At 43.9% G+C, this 14,123-nt stretch overlaps 1 protein-coding gene across 6 annotated transcripts in view; it reads left to right on the top strand.

Moving 5' to 3' along the window:
• Positions 1-14,123, top strand: part of EFL1 (elongation factor like GTPase 1) — a 123,762-nt gene that overhangs the window by 100,822 nt on the left and 8,817 nt on the right. For all 6 annotated transcript variants that reach the window (XM_085850027.1, XM_085850032.1, XM_085850028.1 and 3 more), the window contains one exon: positions 1,501-1,900. In XM_085850027.1, the coding sequence (XP_085706153.1) occupies positions 1,501-1,900 (400 nt within the window). The remainder of the gene's footprint in view (positions 1-1,500; positions 1,901-14,123) is intronic.

Raw genomic sequence — 14,123 nt, 5'->3', positions numbered from 1 at the left:
AAATGCTGGCTTACGCTGAACTTTTGATGATTTTTTTTAAAGATTCGGACGTATTCATAACGAGTTGGTCGTATGCATAACATATTAGTAACGGACACAGAACGTTTCGTTGTCTTTTAGATAACTTATACCAACGAATGCTGAGCCTGTTGTCGGCGTTCACAACCTATGCCCAACGATAGTCTAACTTATACATAGCGCGCTGCACGTATCGCCGACGAACTCGTGGCGTAGCTATTAAAAACCTGCCGCTCAACGATTTAAATCATAACCGCCGGAGAAATGGAAGTGTCAACATCGCAGTCACACCTTGGCGATCTTGCCAGCGTTTGCCAACCTCTGAAAAATGCATCTAAAACGCTGGCGCACGTCGAAATACGGAATGGGTAAGATTGGTAGAAGTGAATAGAACGCTTAAGTACGCTATCATATGTCGTATTAAGTGGAGTACGTCTTATAATTTTAAACGTGTTAAACATTTTATGACGTACTTGCCGTATGACACACGTTACGCATGCGATGGGAATAAGTTGTACGTTGCGGGAATAAGTTTGCGGGATGTAGTCTGGGAATAAGTTGCGATGGGAATAAGTGGGAATAAGTTTAGTGAAATGTTTTCACTAAAGCCGATTGACGACTCTGCTGTCATGTTCTGCTGAGACCCTGATGGTGTTTGTCATCCTTGGCCCTCCATTGGGCGTGTCATCTCCACCATCATTCCGGCACAGCCATTGAGCGACACAGCATCACTGCCAGCAATTACCTGGCTCTTCCATCCATGTGCAATTCTCCAGACTACAGTACTAGTACTTACACAGTCATACAGTCTGTCCATGAAGAACCCTGAGCCTGCTTACAGGTATTGTGAATTTAAGTTTGTGTGTCGATATCATGAAGGGATAAAAGAAGGTTAAGAGTTGCTGATGTGCTTTGATCCTCATTTTAATCCTTTGGTAAAATGTAGGAATCTGGGTTTATTGTAATGATGACTCAGAATGATGGTGTGGTATTTTGTCCGTGTCAGAGTTTGGCCTCTTAGTGTTTCACTCTTTCGTGTTTTTGATTGGCTACATTCTCGTGGGCATGGTACTCACTCACAGACGAGTCACTTACACTTACAGACCCGTCACTTACTGACAAGATTATGGTGTCCCGTGGGTCCCATTTTCACTCGTGGATTGTGCATTTTTAACTGTTCACCTCTTTTACATATTGTTTGTCAACTTTGTACGTGTGTGAACTAAACATTTTGTATTCAAGTTTGCTTCTTTGGTTGACCATTTCTTTATAAATATATTTAGATGTCTTTGAATGACTTCAACATAATGAACTCCTTAAGAATATACTGGGTAAGTAATATTTGTGCTCCAGACAGCCACCATTGTCTGGCTTCCTTAGGATACTGGTTGTTGATTGAGTTTTCTCTGGTTGCCTTTTGCTCTTTTAAAAAAAAAAAATTTGGCATTTGCATTGATTTCTTGGTGTGTCTCTTTACAAAAGGTGAGCGGCTTTCAGCTGGCCACACTGGCAGGCCCCATCTGCGAGGAGCCAATGAGGGGTGTATGCTTCTTTCTTGAACGCTGGGAGACACGTGGTGTTCAAACCCCCCGATCTGTCTCGGAGGGAATCACAGAAGTTAAGTTGGCGAGCCTACCATCAGGGGATGAACAGCAGTCCGACACCGAGTCAGAAGGTGGTGGATCCATGGCAAAGGAGGGTGGCAGTGTGGCTGGAAGCGAGCGTTCAGATGAGGGCATCAGAAGCGACAGTTATGGGTCTTGCTCTGGTCAACTCATCTCCACAATGAAGGATGCTTGTCGTTTCGCTTTCCAAATGAAACCCCAGCGAATGATGGCAGCCATGTATACCTGCGAAATCCAGGCAACAGCCGACGTACTCGGTAAGAGTATGGCCCCTGAGCTGTGGAGCATTGGCTGCAGTGTTTTAATTAATTAATTTCTGTTTTAGCATGCTGTATAATTAGTATTCCTTTAGCATCAGCATATCGTCCAATGTGTCGCTATTTTATTTCCTCATACTCTGTATCATCATTCAAACTTGCCCCCTTTACTACTTTTATGAATATTTTGGTGTTTATCAGAAATATTTTTGTCCTCCATGGCAAAGCTCAACTTCTTGACAAAGTGCCAATGGCTGAATTCAGTTTTCAACAAAATGTGTCACCTGATCTTCGAAGCAAATTTTGACACCAGAAGCAATACAATGAATGCTTATTGTCATTTAGCCTTTCAAACATTTGTAGAGCCGGTAAATGGATGCAGTTTGATCGTGAAACGTACCAGCTCCATGAGTTTTATTTTTCCTTCATGATGCTGCAAACAATGCGTCATGAACAAGTCATCTTTATTTAAACTTTTCCGAACAAGAGTCACAGTGTTGATTGTGGCCAAGTTATTCCAAGACTGAAATGCATGCGGCGCAATGTAGTGAAGGAGAAGTCTTCAACACCTTGACTTGGCGTACACAGGAATTTCCCAAAGGACAAAATTGGCAGTCTGCCATGGCTTTTCCAGTGCATTCTAAATCTATTCCAGTTGCATTCTCTGACAGACAAAGATACTCTCATTTCATACATGAACAATGTGTACTTTTGCAACTTGTTCGTTTTGAGAACGAAGAAACTGAAAAACGGAAATTCTTCTCCTCGTCCTTGTTTTCCTTGTTTTGGAAACGATTTGTTTTCTCAACATCAATCCCAATGAGATTTTTCACATTTATATGACTGTTTTGTTCGGCCCAAAATAACTCAAAATATTTTTGTACGGTCGGAAACCACTCTTTGAGTAATATTTTTGGTGCAGTTGAGATTGGCCAAATGGCATTGCATTGTGCTTCATTGATGTTATGCCAATATTAACGTCACCTACATTTATGGAAGATTGAAATGTATGGGAAATTCCATGTTCATAGAAATTTATATCCTGTTGTGTCGAGGCTCGCGGAAGAGTTGAAGGATAGTGGATGAAAGGACGCTGCACTGAAGATGACTGAAGAACTGGCAGACAAGAGACGCAACCAAGAAGGGACACAGACTTGTGGCATGATGAGGCAGAACAGGAATGTAGATGTGGAAGATGCATACTAATGGGAGAGGCAACAAAAAGAGCAAACGCAGACAAAAAAAATTGCAACTGGACAGATGAGACAAAGTCAGTGAGGATAGACAATACTGAGAATTGGTACAGTCGAGATTGCATCATGTGCTGGTTACCACATTAAAGAACCTATGCAGAAAAGACCTCAGTCATGTTTATTTGAACATCGCCGCAAGATTGTCCAAGGTGATGTTTCCACCTGTGGTGAAGTTTAATTTTCCAAATTTTGAGTTATTCAAGTTAAACGTTACGTTTTGAGCCATAGTTGATGAGAAGCTAGCAATCTTGCAATCTAACGGTATTGTTAGTAGAGAAGCAAAGGCAACAAATTAGGATTTAAAAATCATTGAGAGGTAGAAAATGTCATCCACCATAGTTAGTTAGGAAATGCATTGGGACATATGACCAGGTAGGATGACATCATTTTTTGTCCCAAAAATGCTGTCAAAATTCGATTCCCCCAAAATCGAGTGATTTTAGGGGTAGAGAAAGAAGATTTGCTCACAAAATGCTCATTTTTGATGCTAGAATGTTTATTTACCACTTAAAATGAAGCATTTGATGTGCTCTACAGGATAAAATGTGAAAAAAATTACAAAATTTTACTGTAACGGGTCAGCAGCAGTCCAAAAGGGCAAATGGCCCTTCCACCCCAAAAACTGGGCCCTTTTTCAGAACGGCCCCCCGAATCACAACTTCTGGTAGAACTGTAGAAAAACTTCACCATTCTTCAGCATGTGGACATATTCAGGTAGTTTTGGGGAAGTTTTGAGCATGATAGGTCAATCAGGGAGTGATTACTGAGGGGTTGAACTTGTACCCTTTTTGCCCCGAAGCAAATTCCAGTATTTTTCAGGGCACAGCACTAATGAACAAAATAATACATGAATAATGCTCAATATTTAATCTCCGCCATCGAAGATGGACTGAGGTTACTGTTTTCACTCCTGTTTGTTTGTTTGTTTGTTTGTGAACAGTATTACGGAAAAACTCCTGGACGGATTTCGATGAAACTTGGTGGGGGGGTTAGGTATGGTCCAAGGATCATGCCATTAGATTTTAGACTTGGTCCAAAGTCCAATATGGCCGCTATGGTGGCCAATTTGAAAAAAATATTTGAATTTTTGTTTTTGCATTTCTACATGTTTTAAGTGATTTCCAACCCAAAAAAAAAATTGTTAGAGAGAAAAAAAACATTTTGCAACTTTTTTTTCAAAAAAATTTCGATTTTATTTTTTGCCATTTCTACATGCGCGTCGATCTAGTTTAGTTTATTCAATCGTGGTTCAGTAGAGTCTGATCCGTTTTGACCTACAATTAATAGGATATCAGGTTCACTTAAGTGACCCAGCAGTATTGACGGCGGAGGTTTTGCACTCTACCGAGTGCTCCCTCTCGAGTTGGACCTGAGTGACAAGTTGCCCATTCTAAATATTGATATATGATGGGGTTGGGGTGGTTAGAATATTGTGACGCTTCTACTGCCCCCACCCTCACCCGCTCCTATCTTCAGCCAAAAGGGGAGATCGGAATATTGTGACCCTTCTACCCCCCCGCATGATATTGGGTCTGGTTGGAAAAATAAAAGGCCAGAAACTGAGGTAATCTATCGTATTTTATATTTTCCTCCATAGACTGAGGTATCCTTTTGTTTTTCTTCATGTCCTTTCTAAACCTTTGATCAGGCCCTTTACTGCAGGGCAAAATAAATAATTTGGCTTCATAAGAATGAATTCTGTGGTGTGATCATTCGGTTCGGAGGCTTTGACACAGCAATGAACTCCATGAAAGCTATCGGCCAGCAAATGGAAGCCTCTAGACTCGAGGACATTTGGGTAGAAAGTGGGGTTTTCGGGGAAAAATTCTACTGTGCACATGCTATCTGGCCACGCTTATAACAAAGCCGTACGAGGATATAAACTAACGTTCGAAGCCCTTTGGGGAATATTGTGGCCAGAATTCGAGAATTGGACAAGTCTGAATGGCAACGTTCTGGAGGACAGTTTATGGACACAAGTGGACTGTGTCATAAACAAGTTCATGGACCAGGATGCTGATGAAACAACCAAGTGTTTCAAAAAGCTCGTTGAGTCAACTTCCAGAATCTTCGGTCTGCTAGAGGAGTTTGATTCTTCGCATAGGAATTGTCCAACGTTTACCGACTGGAGACAATACATGGAAATGGTTGCCATTCTGATGGGATCAATTTGGGCTGAGCGAGAGGGCAACTGGGAACTGCACCTGGAGATGTTTTCAAGAATGTTACCCTACTTTGCTCTGTATGACCACACTAACTATGCTCGGTGGGGTCCAGTTTATCTGGCTGATATGCGAAACCTTGTCACCACAGCACCAGAGGTACATGCAGAGTTCATGGCAGGACGGTTTTCAATAAAGAGAACAAGCAGCAAATTCTCCCGAATACCAAGTGATCAGGCATTAGAGCAGATCAATCGCATTGCCAAGGTCAATAGAGGAATTGTGGGCATAACCCACCTTGAATCAACACGGGACAGGTGGTGTTTAACATGCAATGAACGTTCTCGGATTGCTGATGATAACCTTTCTCTACAACCTACAGCAGACAGACAGCAATGATGACTTTAGCCACAGGGACACTGGTCCAGCAGGCATACGATGTGATCAATCAGACATAGCTAAACTTGTCAGTGAATTCAAACGTCTTCAGGTTTTTTCCTACACAACTGAAGACCTCGTGTGTTTGTTCACAGGTGACGTGGCCCCTGATGATGTGAGGGACGGGCTACTGTCCGTTGAAAAGAAGGGTGTGACCCCAGTGCAAGACTTAGTCAAATCACATCTCATTGAACAGTCCACAGACTTTTATTCAAGGTTGCCTCAGACCAAAGCTCAAACTCTTGCTACAATGTACAAAGTGAAAGCCACTGTCCAAAAGGACAAAGTGGTTGAAGTCAAAGCAAAAATAAATATTTTCCGTCAGTTACTCATAGCCTCAGATAGCGGGAGGAACGTTAACTTGGAGAACATTCTCAAACACGAACTCTCTCGAGTTCCGCTTGCACTCACGAAAACCGATCACAAACTTCTGTCCACCAACAAATCTGATCTCATAGACATCCTCACTGAGAAAACAACTGTCAAGACAATAGATCATCCACCATACAGTGATGCTCTCACTTGTCTCCTGATTGATGGACCAGCCATCATTCAGGCCATTGGCAAGCCAGAAAAGACCAATACATTCTGGAATCTGGCAGATGTATTCACCAACAGTGTGAAACGGAAATTCACATTAGGGTATTCCCGAGTAGATGTATTGTTTGACAGATATTTTGAGATGTCCATCAAAGATGGAACAAGTTCAAATTGTGCAGGTGTGATTAGACCAATAAAAGGGGCGATCGATTATAGATGTGTGAAGTTGCCCCAGAACTGGAAGCATTTCATCAGTCATTCAAGATAAAAAACAGAGTTGGCTTCATTTCTAAGCAGTGAACTTATCAAATGCCAGTGACTTGTCACAAGGTCATGAGCTTGTTCTCGCTGGGGGGTTTGAGGATGGAAGTGGTGTTTGGTCCTCGAGCCGAGATAACATCTCACAGCTGAAATCGAACCATGAGGACGCAGATACAAGGCTAATACTTCATGTGAAAGAGGCAACTGATGTTGGATACAACCGTATTGTTATCCAGTGTCGTGACACGGATGTCCTTGTTCTTGCTGTTGGCCACCGTAAACACCTTCCTTCTGAATAGAAGTATGGATGAGTTGTGGAACTTCACAGAAGCCAAAATACATCCCCGTTCATGCTATTGACTATCCACCTCTGACTATGGACAATGTCATTGCATCCCATTCGGTATCGGGCTGTGACACAACAAGTCAGTTGTCTGGAAAACCGAAACGAAGAACATGGAAAGTCTATGAGAAAGAGCCAGGCTTACTGACACAGTTTGGAGAGTCCCCCGAGCTGACCGATGAAGCCAGCAATTATGCAGAACATTTCATATGCCATCTCTAATGGGTATGGGAGCATCTCCTCAATAAACTAAGTTAGATTGAAGAGGTTTGTAAAGGGCAAGAGCTCTGTGGAATCATTACCGCCATCACAGGATGCGCTCCAGTTGCACTTAGAACGAGCAAATTACGAAACCGTCATTTGGAAGAACGCAATAGTGCCAAACCCAGAGTGTCCTCCTCCCACGAGTTGTGGATGGATCCTTGAAAAGGGGAAACTGAAACCAAAACTTAAGACACTGGATCCCATTCTCAAAAAATGCACTGACCAAGTCACTTGTTCCTGCAAAGCCGGATGTACAGAGACAAGATGTGGCTGCTTGAAGACATCAGTGCCTGTCTTTGTGGTGGACTTTGTCAGAAGGATCTCATTGAATAGAAACATTCATGATGATACAGGGAGCACAATGGTGAATACTTTGTGATTTCAGGTTATTGCACCTCTGATGCCGATTTGGAAAACTTCATCAGACTGTTATATGATTGTTGTGTTTTGACTGAAGATAGGAGGGGTGGGGCGTGGGGGGGGGGGTAGAAGCGTCACAATATTCTCACCATCCCAACCCCATCACATATCATTATTTAGAATGGGCAACTTGTCACTCAGGTCCAAATATTGAATCCCCTCACCAAGTTTCGTCGAAATCCGTCCAGGACTTTTTCCGTAATACTGTTCACAAACAAACAAACAGACGGGGTGAAAACGGTAACCTCAGTCCATCTTCGATGGCAGAGGTTAAATATTGAGCATTATTCATGTATTATTTTGTTCATTAGTGCTGTGTTCTGAAAAATGCTGGAATTCGCTTCACGGCAAAAAGGGTACAAGTTCAAACCCTCAGTAATCACTCCCTGATTGACCTATCATGCTCAAAACTTTCCAAAAACTACCTGAATATGTCCACATGCTGAAGAATGGTGAAGTTTGTCTACAGTTCTACCAGAAGTTGTGATTAGGGGGGCCGTTCTGAAAAAGGGCCCAGTTTTCTGGGTGGAAGGGCCATTTGCCCTTTTGGACTGCTGCTGACCCCTTACAGTAAAATTTTGTAACTTTTTCATATTTTATCCTCTAGAGCACATCGAATGCTTCATTTTAAGTGGTAAATAAACATTCTTGCATCAAAAATGAGCATTTTATGAGCAAATCTTCTGTCTCCACCCCTAAAATCACTGATTTTTGGGAAATCGAATTTTGACAGAAAAAGGGTTAAAAAGGACCATTTTTGGGACAAAAATTGATGTCATCCTACCTGGTCATATGCCCCAACGCATTTCCGAACTAACTATGGTGGATGACATTTTCTACCTCTCGATGATTTTTAAATCATTATCTCGGCCACTTTTTAATTTCTGCCTCTCCACGATGTCGTGTTCAGGGGGGTTAACACCGACCTGGACGGATAGCCGAACGGTTCTAACTCGGAGGCGAACAGCCAAAATCCTTGGAGATTATGGTGCATGTGGGGACAGAAGGTGGCAGACGTTTCCACCAGAGGTGTTCACCAGAACGGAAACACACGGGTTTATTCTCAAAGCCACAACGAATAGACGAACACAAGTAAATTGAACAAATGATGGTTTAATGAACATAAAATCAACGAGTTGTAATGAAAATAAATCAAAGTGTGAGGTAATGAAAAGTGAGGTGAAACTAAATCCTAATTTGAGACGTCTCCACTCAATCATAAACACAGACGAGGGGAAAGATAAATATAAAATAAATTCCTTCCTTTATGCCGGTACTCAGCTTTGTGCCCAGAGATGACCTTAAGGAGCCTCACAGTCATCAAACCTCAAAGGCACTGTGCGGGAAACGCACAAAAATGGCGCGGTCGCTCTTTGCAGTCACATACATGAGGACGGTCTTCAACGCTCGGGCGCACAAACTGCCATACAGTTTCTTCTCATGATCGAAATTGCCACACCACTCCTCTGCAATCACATACTGGAAGATTGTGATTGCAATCACATACTGGAAGAAACTAGCCTTAAACCCCACTGAGTAAACACAGCACCATCCCCATGTGTAAACACACAACACTTAAGCTCACAGTTTCCCGACTTAACATTGAGACGTCTCCGAAACGTCCACGGACCAAACAACTCCATTCAATCCTAACTTTCATATTAAATTCCTCCATCTACCCCCACAACCATAACAATATGATAAGGGGGGTGGACACTTATCCAACCAAGATAGTGTTACGAATTTGGAATTTGCTTGCACACAACATACAGGTTCCTTTAATCAGCTATGTCGATAAGTGCTTGTTCCCTAGATAGCTCACCTTTCATTGTTTAAATGTTCAGAAATCGATTAGATGCGCTGCGGATCTATTTAATAGTTAGGGAACGAACAATGGAGACATCCCTCCCCCTCTTCTGGGAAGAGGGAGAAGAACCCTGCCTTCCCATGATTCATAATGTCAACGACTCCCTCCCACCCGTGGTTGAGCGGGGGGATGGATCACGAGGGCATGAGTCACGCCGGGCTTGGGGGAGGGGGCAGAGAAGGATAAGGACGAGATCCTTTCTTTGTTTTTGAGGAGTAAACTTTTTGCTTCGGCAGAGAGTGGTCGCTCAGCAGACCTTCGGGTCCTGTTTGGCTTGGGATGGGGTTGAGGCCTTTCGAAGCTTTTTGCTTCGGCTGGCTCAGTGAGCTTCGACTGCGGCCTGGCTCGGGAGGAGACTTTTTGGAGGCTTTTTGCTTTGGTGGTTCAGTGGGCCTTCCGCTTCTGCTTGGCTCGGTAGACTTCTTGGAGAGCTGCTTTGTTTTGGAAGAAAGTCGAGTTGGTTGCTCGGCTCGAGCTGCGAATGGTGGCTTCTTCTTCTTCTTGGTTCGTGGAGCTCTTTGTTCTCCGTTTGGTTCCCGGCTTGGTGCGACTCATCGGCCTCTTCTTGAAGGTGGTTCCTCGGGGAAGCGACGCATCGATGGGAAGGATCAGCGCCTCGTCTCATCAGCACGTGTTGAGAAGCCCGGGAGGATTCGCGTGAGCTCGGGAGGAATCGCGGCTCACGGCGATTGGATCCAGCTCGCTCTCGCTGGAGCCCGGTCCGAACAACTTGAAGACCACACGAGGTGGAGAGGTTCAAGATAAGCTCTGGGTTTCAGCTCACCTCTCCTCCGAGCTGGAGCTCGTTCTTAAAGGCCTCTGCCACCATTTCTTGGGTGTGTGTGTGCGTACGTGTGTCCGTGGGCCCGTCTAATAAGTAGAAAATTGTTAAGTGCTTTGTGTGCTGTAAATGTTTGCATCGCATTTCGTAAAGTCGGTAGAGTTCTGCTCTTGCGTGCTTCCCTAGTTCCCCATTAATATTAATAAATACCCCAATTGTTAAATGTTTTCAGCTCGTCGCGTCGATTCTTTCATTGATTGAGCATTTCGTGTGTTGGGAGTTAGAAAGCCGTTGGTTTGCCGTAAAAAAGGGACATTTGGACCGACGGTTCTCGGCGATTAAGCCGCTCGGAATCGTGCACGGGACAGGCTCGCCTCGGCAGTTTGTTGTGTACGAGATCCGTCGAGGGTGGAATACCCCAGTAGTTGGATCACATGGGTATTTACAGTGGGGAGAACAAGTATTTGATACACTGCCGATTTTGCAGGTTTTCCCACTTACAAAGCACGTAGGGGTCTGTAATTTTTATCATAGGTACACTTCAACTGTGAAAGACAGAATCTAAAACAAAAATCGTGAAAATCACATTGTATGATTTTTAAATAATTAATTTGCATTTTATTGCATGAAATAAGTATTTGATCACCTACCAACCAGTAATAATTCCGGCTCTCACAGACCTGTTAGTTTTGTCTTTAAGAAGCCCTCCCATTCTCCACTCATTACCTGTATTAACTGCACCTGTTTGCACTCGTTAGCTACATAAAAGACAGCTGTCAACACTCAATCAATCAGACTCCAACCTCTCCACAATGGGCAAGAACAGAGAGCTGTCTAAGGACATCAGGGACAAAATTGTAGACTTGCACAAGGCTGGGATGGGCTACAGGACAATAGGCAAGCAGCTTGGTGAGAAGGCAACAACTGTTGGCGCAATTATTAGAAAATGGAAGAAGTTCAAGATAACAGTCAATCTCCCTCAGTCTGGGGCTCCATGCAAGGTCTCACCTCGTGGAACCTCAATGATCATGAGAAAGGTGAGGGAGCAGCCCAGAACTACACGGCAGGACCTGGTCAATGACCTGAAGAGAGCTGGGACCACAGTATCAAAGAAAACCATAAGTAACACACTACGCCATCATGGATTAAAATCCTGCAGCGCACTCAAGGTCCCTCTGCTCAAGCCAGCGCATGTTCAGGCCCGTCTGAAGTTTGCCAATGACCATCTGGATGATCCATAGGAGGAATGGGAGAAGGACATGTGGTCTGATGAGACCAAAATAGAGCTTTTTGGTTTGAACTCCACTTGCCGTGTTTGGAGGAAGAAGAAGGATGAGTACAACTCCAAGAACACCATCCCAACCGTGAAGCATGGAGGTGGAAACATCATTATTTGGGGATGTTTTTCTGCAAAGGGGACAGGACGACTGCACCGTATTGAGGGGAGGATGGATGGGGCCATGTATCGCGAGATCTTGGCCAACAACCTCCTTCCCTCAACAAGAGCATTGAAGATGGGGCATGGCTGGGTCTTCCAGCATGACGACTCGAAACACACAGCCAGGGCAACTAAGGAGTGGCTCCGTAAGAAGCATCTCAAGGTCCTGGAGTGGCCAAGCCAGTCTCCAGACCTGAACCCAATAGAAAATCTTTGGAGGGAGCTGAAAGTCTGTGTTGCCCAGTGACAGCCCCGAAACCTGAAGGATCTGGAGAAGATCTGTATGGAGGAGTGGGCCAAAATCCCTGCTGCAGTCTGTGCAAACCTGGTTGAGAACTACAGGAAACGTCTGATCTCTGTAATTGCAAACAAAGGTTTCTGTACCAAATATTAAGTTCTGTTTTTCTGATGTATCAAATACTTATTTCATGCAATAAAATGCAAATTAATTATTTAAAAATCATACAATGTGATTTTCACGATTTTTGTTTTAGATTCCGTCTTTCACAGTTGAAGTGTACCTATGATAAAAATTACAGACCTCTACGTGCTTTGTAAGTGGGAAAACCTGCAAAATCGGCAGTGTATCAAATACTTGTTCTCCCCACTGTAGGTGCATTGAAGATTGGCAATCGACCCTACCCCACGTGATCTGCCGATTAGCGTATTTCGTTTCTTGAACAAGGACCCGTCGCTCGGAGTTATCCGGGCGATCGGTTGGGCCGACTCGACTTGCGGCTCCGTTCAGATCGGTCGGTTGGCTTCCGACCCCGGGTCGTAACAATATTCTTGTTCATTTTTAATTAATATTCTGAAATTTTTTGAATTTGTTTTTTCACTTGGAGGTTGTGGGTTATGATGTGTGTATAAAGGTGGGAAAAGTCTGTTTTAATGAAATTTAATTCCAGGCTATAAGGCAACAAAAGGTGAAAAATTTGAAAGGGGGTGTAGACTTTCTATAGGCACTCTATGTATATGTATATGTTTTTGTGTGGCGCAGCTCGTCTCATACCGTTCCCCAGACGCAAAACAGCCCTGAAGCTTGGAGTTCACCGGCTTTTATTCCTTTCGGGTGAGGCGTGGCTTCTGGGAGCGAAGTTCACCGCATCATCCTTTGACCTTCGTGTGCCACTTTCTCATTGGCGCATGCCTGGTCATTTCCTGTTGTCTAACTGCTTAGAGTGTCAGTCTAACTGCTAACCTCCTCGTAGCTTTTTCTTCTTTGATTTCGCTTAGGCATTGATTGGCTTTCGTGGCGGTGACAGTAGTGCTGAAATGATGTAGTGTCGAGGGCTCAGATAGTGCTGGAGTGGCTTGCGTGGTGGCGGTGGCAGTGCCGAAATGGCTTTGCTCTGTAATGTAATGTGTGCATGTTGCTCTGTGTGTATGGTTGCGCTGTAGGAACGTGCAGGGAACGAGATGGGTTTAGAGAGATGTGGAGAGAGATTATAAAGGAATAATGAAGAAAGAGATTTTCCAAAGGGGATGAGAACCTGCAATGCACACACAAAACGCATTTCCCTGTCCCTAATGCGAGAGGAAAAGTATTCCAACGAAACAGAATTGCTGTTGAAATATCTAAATTAGTGATCCCTTATATGTTGATGGCAAATCCCCGGGGTCTTTCCAAAACCGCAACAGCATATACTTGCATCAGGAAGAAAATAATTGGTTTTGCGTTGTTTATTGGCACAATTAACCTGCTCATGGTCAGATCTTTTCCACATGTCTTACGTCTTACGGGATTGCAAGTTGGAAAGGTGAAAGTGACTGGTCATGACATTTAGAGCTGTTTCAATCATGGTTTCTGTGAAGTTGGTGATACCATGATAGGGGAGGAGAAAGTTTTAAATATTCCGCTTCTTCAATATAGGAATGCTGTTTGCTTTTTTGAGCGGGAGGACAGAGTTGGAGTTTGGATGGGCTCGAGGGAGAGCAAAGATAGGACAGAGTTGGGAGGTTGAGAACTTTCGGTCGGGAGGTTGGGGGGGAGTGGTTGAGGAGTTGTGGTGAAGATGGGTCTTGAAGGCTTGAAGTGCGAAGGGAATTGATGCCTTTTGGTTGGTAGGGGGAGGGTGTGAAATTGGGTTGGAAGTCAGAGATTGAGGACTTGGGGTTTGTGAGGGGTGGGGGAGTTGAGGCTTGAAGTCACATTTTACATTGAAAGGATGTTCTGCAGGTCCCTGCTCATATATATTGTTGCCGATTTGGAAAGCTATCGCACTCAACATTCAGGTTCTGACAGATTAGTAATATTGGTAAGTATACGTCTTATAGATAGCTCCCGTCCCTGGTCTAATGGGTAAATCAGATGTGAATGCGCTACGATTGTATTAGAGTTTCAACATTGCCACAACGGCGCCATTCTGGAACTGGAATGTTCAACATGGAACTGGCGCTGCTGCGTTCTTCAGGCGTGCGCATGGGCGAGTCTAACACAGACATGCCATCCCTCC

Source organism: Eptatretus burgeri, chromosome 12 (genome assembly GCF_056783735.1).
Source record: "Eptatretus burgeri isolate ZD-2024b chromosome 12, Ebu_testis_v1, whole genome shotgun sequence".
NCBI classification, from domain to species: domain Eukaryota; kingdom Metazoa; phylum Chordata; class Myxini; order Myxiniformes; family Myxinidae; genus Eptatretus; species Eptatretus burgeri.
Note: the sequence above shows the minus strand (reverse complement) of the source record. Positions and strands in the feature narration are given on the sequence as shown.